Below are 18,443 nucleotides of genomic sequence, written 5' to 3'. Positions count from 1 at the left end.
AATATGTTGGCTTTCACATCCTGGAAGTCACTAATGCTAGTTTTCCATGGAGAGCTCATGGTGCAGAGAGTGATATCCTTCACTACCATAAGCCAACCACACACCAAACGCAATAACCCTTCTGTATTTACATTTAACCCCTCGTTTACATTTTACCTTTCTCGTGGAGGGATTCTCTACCTTGAAGATGAACCTTTCCTGCATCAAACACCCAGCACTGTGTATTAGGCCGGGTACACACGGGCAAACATGTACGATGAAACCGGTCCGTCGGACCGTTTTCACCGTACATGTCTGCCCGGGGACTTCTGTACGATGGCTGTACTAACCATCGTACAGAAGTCCGCGCGTAAACAATACGCGGGGAGTGTCCGCGCCGTCGCCGCGACGATGACGCGGCGACGTGGGCGGGCCTGCCTTTTAAATGCTTCCACGCATGCATCAAAGTCATTCGACGCATGCGAGGGACGGCGGGCGCTCGGACATGTACGGTAGGTCTGTACTGACGACCATACATGTCCGAGCGGGCAGGATTCCAGCGGACGGTTTTAAAACAAGTCCGGGAATATTTGCCCGCTGGGAAAAGGCCCGGCGGGCAAATGTTTGCTGGAATTCTGCCCACTCGCACCTACACACGACCGAACATGTATGCTGAAACTGGTCCGCGGACCAGTTTCAGCATACATGTTTGGTCGTGTGTACGGGGCCCTAGAGGTTATCGTTGTGCAACTCATGAAAGCAGGCTCATTTTGGTGTAGAGTCATTTCTGCAGCCTCATGTAGCTGCCCAGGTCCCACTGCATCTAGGACTGGTCAATAGAGGGTTCAAATGTAACAGGTTACTCCTTTTTTGACAGGTTCCATTTAAGCCATGAGCGGTATGGTGCAAAACGAAACCCCTGTAGCTGATGCTTGCCCATTAAGTACCCGAAACGGTTACAATAACTTTACAAACTGTGCAATAAATGTACATGTCAACCTCAATTCCTATAAGATGTGAATGCAATTAAATATATATGAAAGCAGTCTCTGTGCACTCACAACATCAATTATTCATCTGTTGCTGTTTTGTCTGCTGAAGATTTTTATCAGCTGCATTTAGCTGAATAGATTACTAATGGATCTTTGTTGTGAACATTGCTAGTTTTTAGTACTTTATACTAAATTTCTGGGTTTATGCTGTCCAAAATCACAGTGATGACTGTTAAACAGGTTACTGTCTTTTTTCCAGATATTGCCAGCAAATCATATGTCTTATGCCACGTATACACGACCGTTTTTCGGGTTGTAAAAAATTACATTTTTAATGGTCTAGAAAAAATGACGGAGTCTATTCTTTGTACTGCATAATGTAAAATAAATAAAGACTGCATTAACAGGGGGAAAAAAACATCTTTGTAAACCTAGGAACAGTGATGCCTCGTACACACGATCGGATATCTGATGGAATCTAATCTGATGGATTTTTTCGTCGGTTATCCGATGAAGCTGACTTTCATCAGTCTTGCCTACACACCATAAATCTGACCGTGCCAAAACGCGGTGAAGTTAAACACTACGACGTGCTGAGAAAAATGAAGTTCAATGCTTCCGAGCACGAGTCGACTTGATTCTGAGCATGCGTGTATTTTTCACCGATGGACTTCCACACAGATGATCATTTTTTTCAATCGTTTTTTTATCCATAGGAAAAATTTAAAACATGTTCTATTTTTTTCACAGATGGAAAACAAACCGATGGGGCCCACACACGATCGGTTTGTCTGATAAAACTGTCCATCGGTCTGTTTTCATCGGACAAACCAATCATGTGTACAGGGCTTTAGTGAAGCTGGGAACATAACTGCAGTGATCTAACTGCCAGAAACCCCTGTAAATATACGAAGCAAATGGGGTAATTCAATCTACCTGCATCCATGAACGTTAATATTACAGTAGCTTTGAATAGTCATCTAGCTTGTGGTTTTTCATGTCACATCACCAGTTTACTAATTTACCCTGTTATCTCTCACCTCCGCTATTTTACTCCTTATTGGCCTACCTCTACACAAGCTAGCCCTCTTTAGTCGATCATTAATGCTGCTGCCAGCCTGTTCAGCTTTACCAGCCACTTGGTGTCCAAGACTTCTTCTTTCTGCCAATCCCTTCATTGGCTTCTGCTCATGTAGTGAATAAAATTGAAAATGCTAACCGCAAGATACAAAGCCATGCACAGCTCTGCCACATCACCAACTTTATCAAAAATATCATTCAAACTTTCCTCTTTGCGCTTACCATCACCTCCTGCCTTCTAAATCCCATGTCACCTCTTCGCATGCTTGCCTTTAGAACTTCTCCAGAGCTTCTGCTATCCTTTGAAATTCACTACCCAATCTGTCCAGCCATTTCATATTCTGCCCGCCATTAGGTCATTCCTTACAATTCCTCTTTGGAGCCTATTCTTACTTTTAAAAAAAACAAACAAATAAATACCCCTGCGCACACCAATATATTGAGTATGATAAAGTGCTGCTGCTAAAATCTAGGTGTGTACTATTCACTCCTAAGTGTTAAAATATTCAAAAACTCTAGTGATTCAGCACCACACCTATAGAACTACACAAATAGATACATTAAGTGAATCTAAAGGCCATCCAGTGAGAATAAAACTAACAGTCCAAGTCCAAAAATGAGGGAAAAGGCAAAATTAAAAATATTAATATAGATAGATATATATATATATATATATATTATTAGAAGAAATTCCACATGAATGTACTATGCCACCAAAGTCTGAGATCCTCTAAATGCCTGCTTATTTATAAGTGATATTCACACAATGTGTACCCACTACCATTGGCCACTCACCTCTATTATTAACCTGAGGGCAATGGGTCTAAAACGCTTGTCCCTTTAAGGGCAATATCTGGGTGAGGTGTGAACCTCCTCTTATCTACTCCTGGTCTGTTTTCACCAGATGACACTCAGCAATATCACAATTGGAAGCTCAGGAATGAAATATATGGACCACCACTTTCTATAAGAACAACTGCATTTATATTAAAACTATGTACAATAAACTCACGTTTTGGAGAGTACTAAAGGCTGGTGCAAACAGACAAGTCAATGGCTCTTGCGGAGAAATGCATCAGGTGGAGCTGGATTTTGTGACTTCACTAGGCATGAGCCTGTTGGCGAGGTCCACGGCTGTGTGGGATATTTGTTTGTACTGCTTCTGATTTCTTTTTGACATGTAAGTGCAATGATACATTTTAAATAAATGATGGTTTCACATACTGCACTATGAAGCTTCTTCCATCTGTTTATCCTCTATGGGATAATACATAGCGGCACACTTTTTGCATGGATCTAGTAGATACTTGGGATATACTGTAGCAGTGGAGCGCCCATATATAGAGGGAGTGTTTTTTAAAGTGGCCAAGGAGTGTAATATCTATGGAGGTTGGAATCTGTTGGAGCAAGTTAGATCTCTATAATTTGAGATCCAATCCTTCTGGTAAGAGGCGTGTGTATATGTGGGGAAAGCACCTTACTGAACACTTGTCTATGAAGCACTGTTTAAGAGCACAGATAAATCAATTGGACTTTTGCCTTTTTCACTGTGGACTGAATAGGTTTGAATTGATTTTATCATTTATACTGTTTTGGTATTCAGAATCTTGATGGCTCAAAATGTATGCTACTCACCGTCACACAATTAGTGAATAAGAGGTTGCGCACTTATTTCTTTTATATCTAAAATTCTATTTTTATATATATATATATATATATATATATATATATATATATATATATAAAAATTAAGTGTATATATAAAACCTCAAAACAGCACCACCGCTGAAGGCTGCAACTTGTGAAAATATAGTCGGATACTGCCTCCTTAAGATTATAGACTCCCTCTCCGTTGAAGTCAAATACCTTCCAAGACCTTTTACTGGAACACATAGATGTACATCCTATGTTGCTGGCTCTGCCCTTGAAGGATGTTCATGCAGAGCTGTAAGGACCCCCAAATAACTCCTCCCACATCCAGAAATTCTCTGTTTTTTGCTAGTGTCCTTAGGTGATGGATGTCTCCTGTGAGGAGATCCCTCTATGTTCTTGCATCAGGTAGAAGGCATGATGCCAGGCTGTAGCATCACCTTTGGCATTTGGATACTCTGTGAGGCGCTTTGCTTGGCATGAAGTTCAGTGCATGGATTTATTTACAGAATATTATACAGTTCTAGTGCAGTGACAATCTAGAACGGTAGTCCTTAAAGGGTCACTAAAGGATTTTTTTTTTAGCTAAATAGATTCCTTTACCTTACGTTTTTGCTCTGATGTTGCTGTAATTCTGCTCTGTTCTGGACACTTCCTGGTTGTCTGTTTCCTTTGGACCACAGTACTGGGAGATTCTAGTTTCGTTTTCAAACCCTCACTTCTCTATGGCTCTATACAGCACAGAGGCAGCATAACATGCAAAAACTAAACTGAAACTAAAGGTACATTATATGATTGTTTTTTATCTATTTTTAATCATTTTTAAAAGTAATCAGTTAACTATTATGTCTCTATACCCTGTAAACAGTCATTTGAGCAAAAACATTTTTTTCCTTTAAGGACCTAGATCCAGGTCCTTAAGGATCCCTCAGAGCTATGCACTTGGGAAGTGGGGGCACCTCATTCACCCCAAAAAAAAAATGTGGCCCACCTTTTCCTGGTTGCGCAGTAAGAGGGCCTTGCACTTTAAATAGCTATGAATGTGCTACCACTTCCTTGCCGTAGGGTCTCTGCATGCTACACTAGTGGTTAGTCCCCCACTGTGACCTCTGTAGGAGTTTGGATTGCAGCACCAGAGCAGGCTGCACAAGGTGGATCTTCAACTTTCAGAAGTCTGTATTGAATCCGACTTGCCACCTGGAATACTGGGGTTTTGTCATAGACACAAACCAAGCTTAAAGCGGGGGTTCACCCAAATTTTTTTTTTTTAACATTAGCTTGAGGCTTATTATGGGAAGCACAATCAGGTGTTTTTTTTTAAATCAATGCAGTACATACCTTTTTAGAGAGATGTTTTCCGTGGCTTCCGGGTATGATCTTCGGGACTGGGCGTTCCTATTTGATTGACAGTCTTCCGACCGTCGCATACAGCGTGTCACGCATTGCCGAAAGAAGCCGAACGTCGGTGCGGCTCTATACGGCGCCTGCGCACCGACGTTCGGCTACTTTCGGCAACTCGTGACCCGCTGTATGTGACGGTCGGAAGACTGTTAATCAAATAGGAAGGCCCAGTCCCGATTGTGCTTCCCACAATTAGTCTCAATCTAATGTTAAAAATTTGTTTTTTGGGTGAACCCCCGCTTTAAGTCTTTCTCCCTCCAGAGAAGATTCTGCCCCTCTGCTCTCAAACACCCATCCTTCAATTCCAAAGACATCCCTCGGTTTGCTTTTGCATGAGAGTGTCCTTTTAAAGGCTGTTTTGTGTTCAGTTTCAGTTCAGGCTGCTGCAACTCCGCATTCTGACAGAATGGGGCAAGCAGAAGCAATCTCTGGACCTCATGTGTCTGTCTCTTGAAACCAGGCTTTCCTTAGCGTGACAGATTTTCAACCCGACATTGCAGTCCGGATTTCTTCCAAAGACTTGGAAAATACGATGGTCGCCAGCCAGCCACTCATGCAGCACCAGACCATGACACTCCCACCAACATCCTTCACCGTAGGCAACACACACTCGTCTTTGTACTCCTCGCCTAGTTGCTGCCACACACGCTTGACACCATCTGATCCAAATAAGTTGATCTTGGTCTCATCAGACCACAGGACATGGTTCCAGAAATCCATGTCCTTAGTCTGCTTGTCTTCAGCAAACTGTTAATGGGCTTTTTTGTGCATCATCTTAAGAAGAGGCTTCCTTCTGTGACGACAGCCATGCAGACCAATTTGATGCAGTGTGCCGCGTATGGTCTGAGCACTGACAGGCTAACCCCCCCACCCCTTCAACCTATGCAACAATTCTGGAAGCACTCATACATCTATTACCCAAAGCACTCAACTTCTTTGGTCGACCATGGCGAGGCCTGTTCTGAGTGGAACCTGTCCTGTTAAACCGCTGTATGGTTTTGGCCACTGTGCTGCAGCTCATTTTCAGGGTCTTGGCAATCTTCTTGTAGTCTATGCCATCTTTATGTAGAGCAACAATTCTTTTTTTCAGATCCTCAGAGTTCTTTGCTATGAGGTGCCATGTTGAGCTTCCAGTGACCAGTATGAGAGAGTGAGAGCGATAACACCAAATTTAACACACCTGCTCCCCATTCACACCTGAAACCCTGTAACACTAATGAGTCACATGACATCGGGGAGGGAAAATGGTTAATTGGGCCCAATTTGGACATTTTCACTTAGGGGTTTACTCCTTTTTGTTGCCAGTGGTTTAGACATTCATGGCTGTGTGAGTTATTTTAAGGGGACAGCAAACTTACACTGTTATACAAGCTGTACACTTACTACTTTATATTGTAGCAAAATGTAATTTCTTCAGTGTTGTCACATGTATATTTGCAAAAATTTGAGGGGTGTAGACACTTTTTGTGTGTGTGTGTGTGTGTATGTATGTACTGTATGTATCTATATGTGTGTGTGTGTATGTATGTGTATATATATATATATATATATATATATATATATATATATATATCATCCCAGTATTAGTCCATAGGGTTTAATATTGATTTGGCCCACCCTTTGCAGCTATAACAACTTTAACTTTTCTTGGAAAGCTGTCCACGGGGTTTAGGAGTGTGTGTGTATATGGGAATGTATGACCATTCTTTCTTGACTGACCTGCACATAGTCCTAACATCAACTGATAGAACACCTTTGGGATTATTTTTAGAGAGGGGACTGTGAGCCAGGCCTTCTTGTCAAACATCAGTGCCTGACCTCACAAATGTTCTTCTGTAAGAATGATCAAACATTCTCATAGACACACTCCTAAACCTTGTGAACAGCTTTCCCAGAAGAGTTGATGCTGTTATAGCTGCAAAGGGTGGGCCAACTCAATATTGAACCCTACAGACTAAGACTGGGATGCCATTAAAGTTCATGTGTGTGTAAAGGCAGATGGCCCAATACTTTTAACAATATAGTGTGTGTGTGTGTGTGTGTGTGTGTGTATATATATATATATATATATATATATATATATATATATATATATATATGAGATGCTTAAATGTCCAAATAATCATAAACACTAGCAGCACTAGGCAATGGATAACCATATATTGTGAATGATCGTGTCAATCCTTCATAGCAGAGTTAACACACTGCTCATAATCCGAGTAAGGCTAATTAGTCCCATCACCATACCTCATGTGGCTTCTCACACCATTGATATTGAACTCGCCAGAAGTCGAAAGGAAATTATCCTTATTCGGATATGTTACCTCTGCTACGAAGGATTGATACGATCATTCACAATATATGGACTGAGTTATCCATTGACTGAACTTCCAAGTGCACTTTTAGTGCAATTTCAAGTGCACTTTGCACTTGTAGTTTGCACTTGTAGTGCAAAGTGGATTTGACTTTCGTAAATAACCTGCAATGTGCTGTTTACTATTACTCAGTGAGGTTTTTTGGCTAATAAAGAACACAGCAAGTAAACTTTGTCACAACATTGAGGTGGGGTGTATGAATGATTCAAGTAGCTGAACAGAGTTTCATATACTTTGCAAGATAAAAAAAGGTTTGTATATAATTGTATTCAGCTGTTTGTCTGTCTGGAATTCTGCTTTAACAATTGTGGTTAAACAGTAAACTATTTATTTTATACTACAGATCTATATCTGCCCAACAAAACAAAAAGTCCGTCAAGCACAGAAATTCTGCTAAGTCACGCTATATGGGAACTTTAACCGTATTAGACAAATCGGTCTATGAAAATAATGGTGAGATCGAAGCTGCAGATACTTTGCGTGCCGCTGTTTACCAGGTAATTACTGATTGATTGTTTAGTTGTGTAATTGAAATAATATTACAGAACAGAGAGCCAAACCTAAAATTAGGTCACTCAATACTTGTGTACTGTACTATCTGTATAACCTGTAATCTGTTTTTATATTTTCATCAGCAGGACGCAGGTGTCTGTTTTTACTTCTTAATTATGTTCTTTATTATGAAATTGAAATACTTGAAACTTTTAGGTTGATGGAGATATTTGTATCTGAAAATAGCATACAATTTGTGTTGTGTCTATTGGAGCCCTATCAAAAGTACTTATTTTGTGAACTGGATATCCTTAAACTAAGGGTAATCGCACACGGTACTGATATTCATGGCAGAAGAAACGCAAGGATGGGCTGTATAACACTTGCGAGTATTACACGTGTAAAAGTTCTCCTAGCTTGTTTTTAGACCAGGGAACGTGGTATACATGCCTCTGTGCACATACAGTATACACACAAAAATACTGACCAGCAATGCAGATATGCAGTTCCATTTTTAGGGCATCCTATGAGCAAGAGTTCTAATGCCCTGTACACACGATCGGTTCGTCTGATGAAAACGAACCGATGGATTTCTTTCATCAGATATCCAATGAAGCTGACTTTCATCAGTCTTGCCTACACACCATCGGTTAAAAATCCGATCGTGTCCAACACGGTGACATAAAACGCAATGACGTGCTGAGAAAAATGAAGTTCAATGCTTCCGAGCATGCGTCGACTTGATTCTGAGCATGTGTGTATTTTTGACTGATGGATTTCCCCACAGACGATCGTTTTTTTTCTATCGGTTTTTTAACCATACGAAAATTTTAAAACGGGTTCTAATTTTTTTTACCGATGGGGGGGAAAAAACTGATGGGGCCCACACACGATCGGTTCGTCCGATGAAATCAGACGAACCGATCGTGTGTACAGGGCATAACAGTTTTAACTTATTTCTTCAACTTTGGTAGGGATTTTCAGATGCTAAGAGGGGCATAGCTGGGGAATAGTGGAGACATAAAACGAATGATTATACATTTTTAGGTAGAAATCTCAGCACATCTACATATTGAACCCAGAACCAAAAATTTTGTATTTTGCAGCTTACCAATCATTCCATGTGGTGGCTGTATTCATTTTCTTTGGTTAGGCTTTTTCGCCTGTATTCCCCTAGTAATCTGGCCAGTAACACACCTCATTATACTTTACCACACTGAATGAATGAGCACAGGGGGGAGATTTTAACTCAGGGAGTCCCAAATGTGCATGGTGCAAGGGTCAGAGGAGATTGAGCTACCTGAGAACCTGACACAGTTTTATTAACATGATGTATCCAGGTGGAGCAGATACTGTAGAATTTAATGTAGCGATCCTTACATGTCGCTATCCATTCCTCTTCAGCCTTGATATCGTTCACTATGCAGATCCAGTCTGCTCGACTAAGAATCTGAGGTTTCTTCCATAAAACTGGAATTGGCCTCCTCGCTGCATTTAGAAGGTGGAGCAGTACAGACTTGCGATAGTGGCTGAGAGGGAGGGTTGGGACATGAAGCAGGAGTTACAGTGGGGAATCGGGTACTTCGATGTCTAGAATTTTTTTTACTTGGGATCTAATGTCCTGCCAGTAGGATTGTAACCTGGGGCACTCCCACCAAATGTGTAGGAATGCACCCCAATGTCCACACTCCCTCCAGCAGGCATCTGACACATTTTGGGTAGATCCAAGCCAGCTTGGCGGGAACTCTATACCAAAGGGTAATTATCTAATAACCACTCTCCTGCATTTTCGTGTCCACAGAACTAGAATGGGTAAGGCGGTAAAGGTGGTCACGTTGGGTCTCAGTGAATGCATGCTGTAGGTTCCTCTGCCACTTCATAATATAAGCCAGATTCCCCCTAATCACTAGTGACTGCTACGTCTCGTATAGCACAGAAATGGAATGAGGAATCAGAGGTTGACATTCATAATTTCTCAAACGGGGATGCTGAGTTGGGTGAGCGAACTGCTTGGTGCAGGCTCCGAACAAAGTGCTTGATCTGCCTGTAACGGCATTTGTCGAGAGAAAAATAGCCGTACTGTGCTCTGAGTAGCCAGAGGCAGTAATCCATGGTCTTCCACAAGTCTGCCACATCGCTTCTCCCCGTCAGCTGCCCAGGATCGGAAGAAGGAAAGGTGTTCCCCGAAGCGAACCAGGGGAAGCCCCCAAGGGGGATGAGGGGAAAATTAAGGGGCAAGCCGTCTTTGACTCTTCAGGGCATCCCACCATTTCAGGGCTGTAGAAGGTGAGCTCAGACAAACCTCAGTCTTCCTGGGTAGCCAAGGGGCATAGGAGAGATCGTGGACAGCCTAACAAAAATATGAGGGTGACCCAGAAATAAGCTATGGTACCAATCCAATATCCGTTGAAGGGAATTGCCTCATAGTGTTTATAAAGAGCAAGTGTACACCCATGCTTGTGTATAGCTGGTTGCAGTGAGCTAAAAGATGGTCACCTCAGTACTTTAGGGAGGTGCGGCACCAGGTGAATGAGAACGAGGCTTTAGGAGACGGGGTGGATGGTCAGTCTGCAGTTCAGCCCACTGAATCATCCAGTTAGAATTGCCTCCTGCTTCCCTTCTAGCAATAAACCCGGTATCGTAGGTAAGATGGGTATCATGCCAATATTTTAATGTCTTCTTTAGGGATGACCTAATGTGGGCCAACAAGGACTCCTTAGGTGTAGCTAAACACAACGCCAATGTGGTAAAATAGGCACACGTCTGGCTTGACAGCAATGAGTGAAACTTACAATAGTAAGCTTTTGTAAAACAGTCTGGCCCCGGTCTGTAATAAACACCACAAGTTCTGTTGGGGAAATGGAGGCGCCCAACTGATAAATGATTTGGGTGGAAATCTGAGGAAGCTTGGCATTCTACAGGTATTGCAAGATACTCTCACTCTTCTATCTCTCTGCGGAGCCAGGGAGGGTATCGGGTAGGCAGCAAAGCCTGGTGTAAAAGTCCCTGAAGGTATCTGCTATTTTCGATTAAGGTACCACTGTGTGTCCCACAGCAGTATGGAGCTTATGGAAATGGCCGGAGGTGCGTCGTCATCTAAGGGCTCTAGCGAGCAGTCTCTCACACTTATGGCCAAATTCATAAAATATATGAGAAACATGCCGTAATCATACCTGAATTTGTGTATTGAGTAGGCTGACTAGCTCCTGATGGAGAGACTGAAGCTCTGCCACCAACTCTGAAATAGTGCACCACTTGTGCAAAAGCTATTTTTATCTGAAGCGTTTTCAATTCTCCCTCTGGAGCCTTCTTCAGTCTGAAACCCTGGGAGATAAGCTCCCCTCGAACCACTGCTTTGTGCTTTTCCCATATAGAGGGCCATCCTTGCATCATTCGTCAAGGATATAGTGTCGGAAACCCAATTCTGCGATACTACATAATCTAGAATGTTCTCATTCAGATACCAGCTCCAAGAGCGTGCGCCCAAAGACAGCGGGTGCATGGAAATGGAGACCGGGGCATGATCTAAAATTGTAAGGGAGTCAACTGACACAGCAGAGAGGGACTCTAGTAAAAAGAGCCATCAGCAGTAAGTCTATTTGGGTATACACGTCATGAACAGCCAAATAGTAACTGTAGCCTTTCATTGTAGGATGAAGCACTCTCCAGCAGTCAACCAAGCGGTGGGCATGTAGGGGGATTTACAAAAGTGTTTTAGAAAGGCAAATGAGTGAGTAGAATGGCCTAAGGAGGTATCCAAGTGCGGGTCAGGGCTAACATTAAAATCACCCCTTAGTATGTGTTGTCCCTCTCTAAAGGATGAGAGGAAATCTAGAAACGGATCTAGAAAAGTAAGCTGCTGTGTATTTGGGGAGTACACTACCGCAAAGGTAAATTTACACCCAAGAATTGTGCCCTTAAGGGACACAGATCTTCCATTTGAGTTAACCAAATGATCCATGGGGACAAAGGGACACGGTTTATGAATTGCTATGGCAAACTCTCCGGACCTATGGTGCCGTGAGTTACTCCGGTACCATTGATTATATAAATTAGTAGGGAGGCGGGGGGGGATGAGTCAGTGTGAAAATGTCTCTTGCAATTTTAAGAACATGTGCCCCCAGGCATTTTGCCTCAATCCACACCTTGCTGCATTTGAAAGGCGAGCCCAGACCACGGACATTGTAGGGGACGATCTTCAGGGAGGCTGTAAGGTAAAGGAATTCAGGAGGCTACCCAGGCCCTCACTGGCAATGTAGAGAAACCTGCAGCATGTCAAATTAGAAATCAATAAGCAATGAAAGAACATAAAACTAAGATAATAACCTAGAAAATAAAAGACAGTCCTAACACAAAAACGGCATAATGCCCGAGGGGCATTTCTGAGTGCAAAAACGCCACCGGTCAGTGAACTCCACTCAATAATCTGAGCAGGATCCAGCAAGCAGCGAGATGTCCCAATCGGGGGACATAACTCCAAAGAGTTGGCCTACTGGAGGTAGGTGTTGAGGCACAATGTGCGAGTCCAGTGAAGATACTCACTAACTAATAGGTACAAGCCTGCACCCCATTTTCTCATGATAAAATACACAGCAGCCTGGGTGGGAGAACTCTAAGGTGAACCGAGGAAGTCAGCAGGATTTAAATCCATCATTTAGGGTTCCCCTCTTGGGGAGTAGGGCTGCAGAGCCGAGCGAGAGGAACTGCCACGGTTTCTGTTCCTTCCTCTGCAACGTGCAGGGCGCCAAGGCTTTAGGCGAGTGGGATCTACGGCGCAGATTGCCAGTCCGGAATGTCCACTGAGGGCAGATCCAAGTCCTTCAGGAACTGAGGCAGGTCATCCTTATTCCGCAGGATAAATTGCTGGCCATCTTTGGTAACCAACAGATTAAAGGGAAAACCCCATCAGTTTTGCATCCTGAAGGACCGCTAACAATGGCTTCATGGCTCAGAGCTGCATCAAAGTGCTTTGAGAGAGATCTGGAAAAAAGGTAAATTTTGCACTGTCAAAGTCCACATAACGAGTTCCTCTGATATGAAACATGATGAGCTCTTTCAGGAAGTATTTATGGAGCTTGCATATGATGTATCGTGGCTTATCCGAGTCCTCAGATGGTGGGTGGAGTGCCGTATGAGCACTATCGATTTCAATATGCTTGGGTGCCTCCCGGCCCAGGCTTTGTTTAAAAGCATCCTGCTGAGTAGGGTCTATGTCCCGGGGTGCAATGGTCTCAGGCAGGCCCCTTTTGCGAATGTTGACTCTATGGCTCCTTCCAAATCATCCATTTGATCCAGTAAGGAGTTAATTCTGTAATATTGCGACTTGCATTTCTCAGTAAGGGCTTGAAGTGTAGGAGTGATTTCCTCCCAATGTGATTCCAGAGCTTCAACGCTACCTCCAATGTGCATAGTGTCAGCCTTGGTGGGGAGGGAGAGGAAATGGGAGCACAGGTCTCTACCCCCTAGGGCATCCCCCCATGTCAGAATGCCTATCATGGCCTTCCCATCAGGAGAGAGAGGTGTGTAAGAAAGGAAATGGCTGCACATCCAGGAATTCCGATTGCCTTTTATTGTTCAAAGTGATAACACCAAAGACACCAACATGAGGTCACGCAGACGCGTTTCACACAAACATCTTGTGCTTAATGATTAAGCACAAGATGTTTGTGTGAAACGTGTCTGCGTGACCTCATGTTGGTGTCTTTGGTGTTATCACTTTGAACAATAAAAGGCAATCGGAATTCCTGGATGTGCAGCCACATCCTTTGGAAAAGATAAATCATAGTTTTGATTAAAATAACACCTGGTGATCTTGCCATGAAGGCCCTTGTTCAGCCATTTAATGTTATTTGGTGGTAACACTCTTTCCCTGTTTCCCAACTTCTCTTATGTGCTGTCACACTGTCAGTTGCTTCCATTGGAGACTATAGGCAGCTGAGACTATGGACCTGAGATGCCATACAGCCACTGCTGGAGTGCTTGCATGTGGACAGGGATTGGCTGCAAAGGGGCTGTAGGAGATCAGTAGCACTAACATGAAAGAAAGTATGAAAAATAGCCTCTTTAAACATAAATAAATGATCTATAATACAATTGGTCGTACCATCATCCAGAAATTTTTGTATAATAGGATCGGGAAATTTGTCCCCAAATCAAAAGCTCCGAAGAACAAGGGAGATGCGGGCAATTGGACTATCACGGTACAGGTACATAAATAAGATAAGGTATAAGGCACAAATATAAAAAAATAATTCAGTTTTATTAATAAAAAAATCAATAAAAGACAATGACATTCATGCATAATTAAAACCATTTAGTGGCAGACCACATGGATCACCATAAGAAGAGTCCCCACATGGGGGAGATCTCCCAATGGGACATGGGTCGCGGAGGGCATCTCTACTAGTTTTGCGGTGTGAACCGCTTCATCAGGAGAATATCTAAAACCCTTGCCAGACCGGGGACATCAAAGTGCCACGAGAGGAGGTCCCATCGCAGCAGGCATGGGGGGGGGGGGGTTGTGCCATGGATGGGCTAACTGCAGTGTATCAATACAGTGTAATAAATAGGACCCAGGGAGATATACCAAAGGTCAAACTATAACCTGATAAAAAGGACACTGTGGGATCAGCACCATAGAGCAGAGCTTGGGTGATGCACTACAATGAACCCAGCACGGTATACTGGGTCATCAACTAGGTAGGTGGCTCCCTGGGTCCACAGTCCATGGCACCCTTCGGTGCCATGGACTTCGGTGCCGTGTCTGCCCTTCGGTCTGCCCCTGGTGCCATGAACTGTGGACCCAGGGAGCCACCTACCTAGTTGATGACCCAGTATACCGTGCTCGGTTCATTTGTGCCTTATACCTTATCTTATTTATATACCTGTACCGTGATAGTTCAATTGCCCGCTTCTCCCTTGTTCTTCGGAGCTTTTGATTTGGGGACAAACCTTCCGATCCTTTTATACATGCAAGAAAGTATGAAAAAAGTTCAAGTGTAATCTAAAAGAAAAACACAGTGGGCTGGATTCATGTAGATCAGCGGATCTTTAGATCCGCCAGATCTACCTGTTTTACGATCCGCCGGTGCAATTTAGCGAGGCTAGTGCATGATTCATAAAGCACTTACCTCGCAAATTGCACCGTCGGATCGTAACTCCCCCGGCGGAATGCAAATTCCGCGGCTTAACTGCGCATGCGCCGCCGGCGAAAAAGCCCAGTGCGCATGCTCCAAATGACGTCGCTAGGACGTCATTGTTTTCGGCGGCTAGGTTACTTACGGCCATCCGTATTCCCGACGTACTTACGCAAACGACGTAACAAATTTCAAACTCGGCGCGGGAACGTCGGCCATACTTAACATTAGCTACCCCTCATATTAGCAGGGGTAGCTATCCGCCGGAAAAAGCCGAACGCAAACAATGTTGAAAAAGAGCGACGGGCGGGCGTACGGACGTGAATCGGCGGTTCTCCTCATTTGCATATGCGACGTTTAAAAAAAAGCGACGACACCTAGCGGCCGGCGGGAGATTACAGCCTAAGATTCGACTGGTGTAAGTCACTTACACCAGTCGGATCCAAGGGAGATCTATGCGGAACTGATTCTTATGAATCAGTCGCATAGCTCTGACCGTGGGATCTCACAGATCCGACCGTCGGCTCTCACAGATACGACGGCGGATCAGGAGATCCGCCGTCGTATCTCTTGATGAATCTGCCCCAGTAACTGTTTATGATATGCAGGCCTTTCACAAACTAAATGATTTGATTGCCTTTTAAACTTCCCAATTTATTATTCATGCTGTAAAACTGCCTGATTACTTCCACAAGCTCCAAAGAAGAGCACAGCCTCAACTTTTACATTTTACAAAACATTCAGTAATATATTGTGTTTATATGCCCTAAAATTACATTTAGTGTAATTTTTAACAGAAATAATGCATTTGATAAACCGTTGCATTAATATTGTGTAACATATAATCTCCACAATTTTTTTTCTCCTGGGTCTCTGCTTTCAGAAAATACTGTATATAATGTTCGGGATTTTAACTAATCTTCAGGCCTAAAATTTGCATTTTAGCTCGTGTTAATAAGTGGCTAAAAATAGCTCTGGCAATGAAAGAGTTAAAGGGTAAGAGGCGACGGATTATGAGGAAGTCAAAGAAATGTAGTCCCTGCAAAATAAAAGAAGTTGCAGGCTGGTGACACAGAAAAGCCTTGATGGCCCTGCCTCTCTGGGGATGAAACACAGTGGTGGTTCAGCAAACTAAATAAAATGTATACGCATCTTGAAATAGTGCCTTAGGCAGGCCATACACAGATCAAACTTATTTTCTACAACCGCAGTTTGCAGGAAAGAAATATGCTTGATTCCCCCATCAACACAGACAGGGCGGCGGAAGCCTTCTGCTGTCAGGAGAAGACCGTGAATATTGTTTAGCAGCTATACCAGCTGCTAGCGATAATCCTATATAAAATTTGGCAGGCTGGTTGTTCGATCAACTTGGGTATTCAGCCTGTCCATACAAGGTTTAAATCTTGGCCGGTTCCTGCTGAGCCAGCCAAGATACGAACTGTGTTTGACCTGTCTAATTCGGTCTTTTGTACTATCCTGCACAACAGCGTTTAACCTGGGAGGGACAGCTCTGTAAACCAATCAATGTATTTCACTTTGAGTCTAATTAATTTGTTGGTGGGAGGAGAGAACAAAGAGGAGACCTCAAAAGTAGCAGCTATTCCTTCATGATCCAATCACCACATTGACAAAGCCCTTTTGCTTTGAATACAGTGGCCAGTGGCCGAACATGGGGTCTGGTAGGTGTGTTTGGCTTAGAAATATGACTTTATAAAATTGCAATTCATTTAATTTTGTATTTTGCTGTTTTTCTGCCTGAACACTTTAACACAGTGGCATAACAATACAGGTCACATGACTTCCCACTGAAGCTGGCATCAAGGGAATATGTGACTTTTAATGTTACACTTTGCTCATTTAATACTCCTGTTCTTCTTTTAAAATGATTTCGATCAGGGATGCTGACAGTTTAATAAGAGTCTCAAAACAGAGGTTAGAAAAAAAAAACTGTTAAGATGATCTCTAGAAATTAAAATAATAAAAACTGAAAAGCAGAAATGAAAACTTGTATCTATAGAATAATTAGGTTAGTGAATAAAGGGCGATTTTGTCCTAAACCAAGGTTAGGTGCAGATCCTTTAACGTTTTAACATTTATTTAAAGCTATTTTCCCCCAATGCTAGTTTTACAGGAGCTACCCTTTAACATTTACAATATGTTCCTCTTCTGGGATCACATTGCGAGGATAAGCCTTTATTCTTGTCTTTGCTTCCTCAACACTTCATGAAAATTCTCCATCCCTTGCAGCTGTAACTAGACCTATGGATTCACATGTTGTACAGAACTATTATGCCCATTTAACAAAATGTTATATTTATTTAAATAATTAAAAGAACATTCATTAAATTGTGTTAACCTGTAAATTATTCTGTTTTCATGCGTATTCGTTCTACACATTATTGTCAAACAGTACAACAATATACTGTACTCTGTACAGTCTCATGACCACAATGCACTTTGTAGCCACAGATCTTGTGATCTAGGCTGCCTAGGCTTTAGGTCACACGAATAAGCTTAGAAGCATCTTTTTTAAACAAAATAAAAATGCAAAATAAAAATGCAGACATGCATCATAATTATGTTTGTAAAGTGTGAGTTTTAACATTTTTATGCTTGGTGTTTTGTGCTGACAACCATTCTACAGCTTTATTTCCTAACTTCCCTAAATGATAAATTCAGTACACGTTGCTTATTCAGGACTTAAAGTCATTAACAGACTTAAAGTGGAATTAAACCCATCAATTCAACTGTTTCCCAAAACAGTTACAATTAAGGCATGCTGTAAAATAAAGACTCACAACTGATTGTGCTCGCAACTAAACTGTTAAGCCATCAGATGGCCGTTGCTATAATTGGTAATAAAAACGCAAAGGTGATGTGCCTCTTTCACCGTGCATCTAACCCAATGGTTCCTAAGACTTAACTTGAAGTTGTTTCAAAGGTTTTTTCCCCCTAAAATAACAAACATGTTATACTTACCTGCTCGGTACAATGGTATTGCACAATGTGCCCCAAACCTCCTTTACTGGGATCCCCCACCGATGCACTAGGCTCCTCCTCTTCTCTGAATGTCCCCATGACAAACCACTTGCTAACCTGCCAAAATGTATTTATCTATTTTTTCAACAAGATTCATTAAAGGACATAGGGTCAGAGGGAATTCTGAAAGAACTGGATGCCCAACTGAGGATTGAGGAACACAGAAAACCAAACTCTAACTGGCCCACAAAAAAACTGGGCAAATCTAGAGGCTCGGTGCAGCTTAACTTACTTCCGAAGCTGACATCCTCAGAGGCCTAAACATTCACCTGGTAAAACTTAGGAAACATTTGAACAGT

General features: G+C 42.6%; 1 protein-coding gene across 2 annotated transcripts in view; it reads left to right on the top strand.

The window, feature by feature from the left end:
* The window catches only part of MAP9 (microtubule associated protein 9), a 116,722-nt gene that overhangs the window by 72,897 nt on the left and 25,382 nt on the right, over window positions 1–18,443 (top strand). For both annotated transcript variants that reach the window (XM_040332136.1, XM_040332127.1), the window contains exon 9: window positions 7,821–7,974. In XM_040332136.1, the coding sequence (XP_040188070.1) occupies window positions 7,821–7,974 (154 nt within the window). The remainder of the gene's footprint in view (window positions 1–7,820; window positions 7,975–18,443) is intronic.

The sequence above is a fragment of the Rana temporaria genome, chromosome 1 (genome assembly GCF_905171775.1).
Source record: "Rana temporaria chromosome 1, aRanTem1.1, whole genome shotgun sequence".
Classification (NCBI taxonomy): domain Eukaryota; kingdom Metazoa; phylum Chordata; class Amphibia; order Anura; family Ranidae; genus Rana; species Rana temporaria.
Note: the sequence above shows the minus strand (reverse complement) of the source record. Positions and strands in the feature narration are given on the sequence as shown.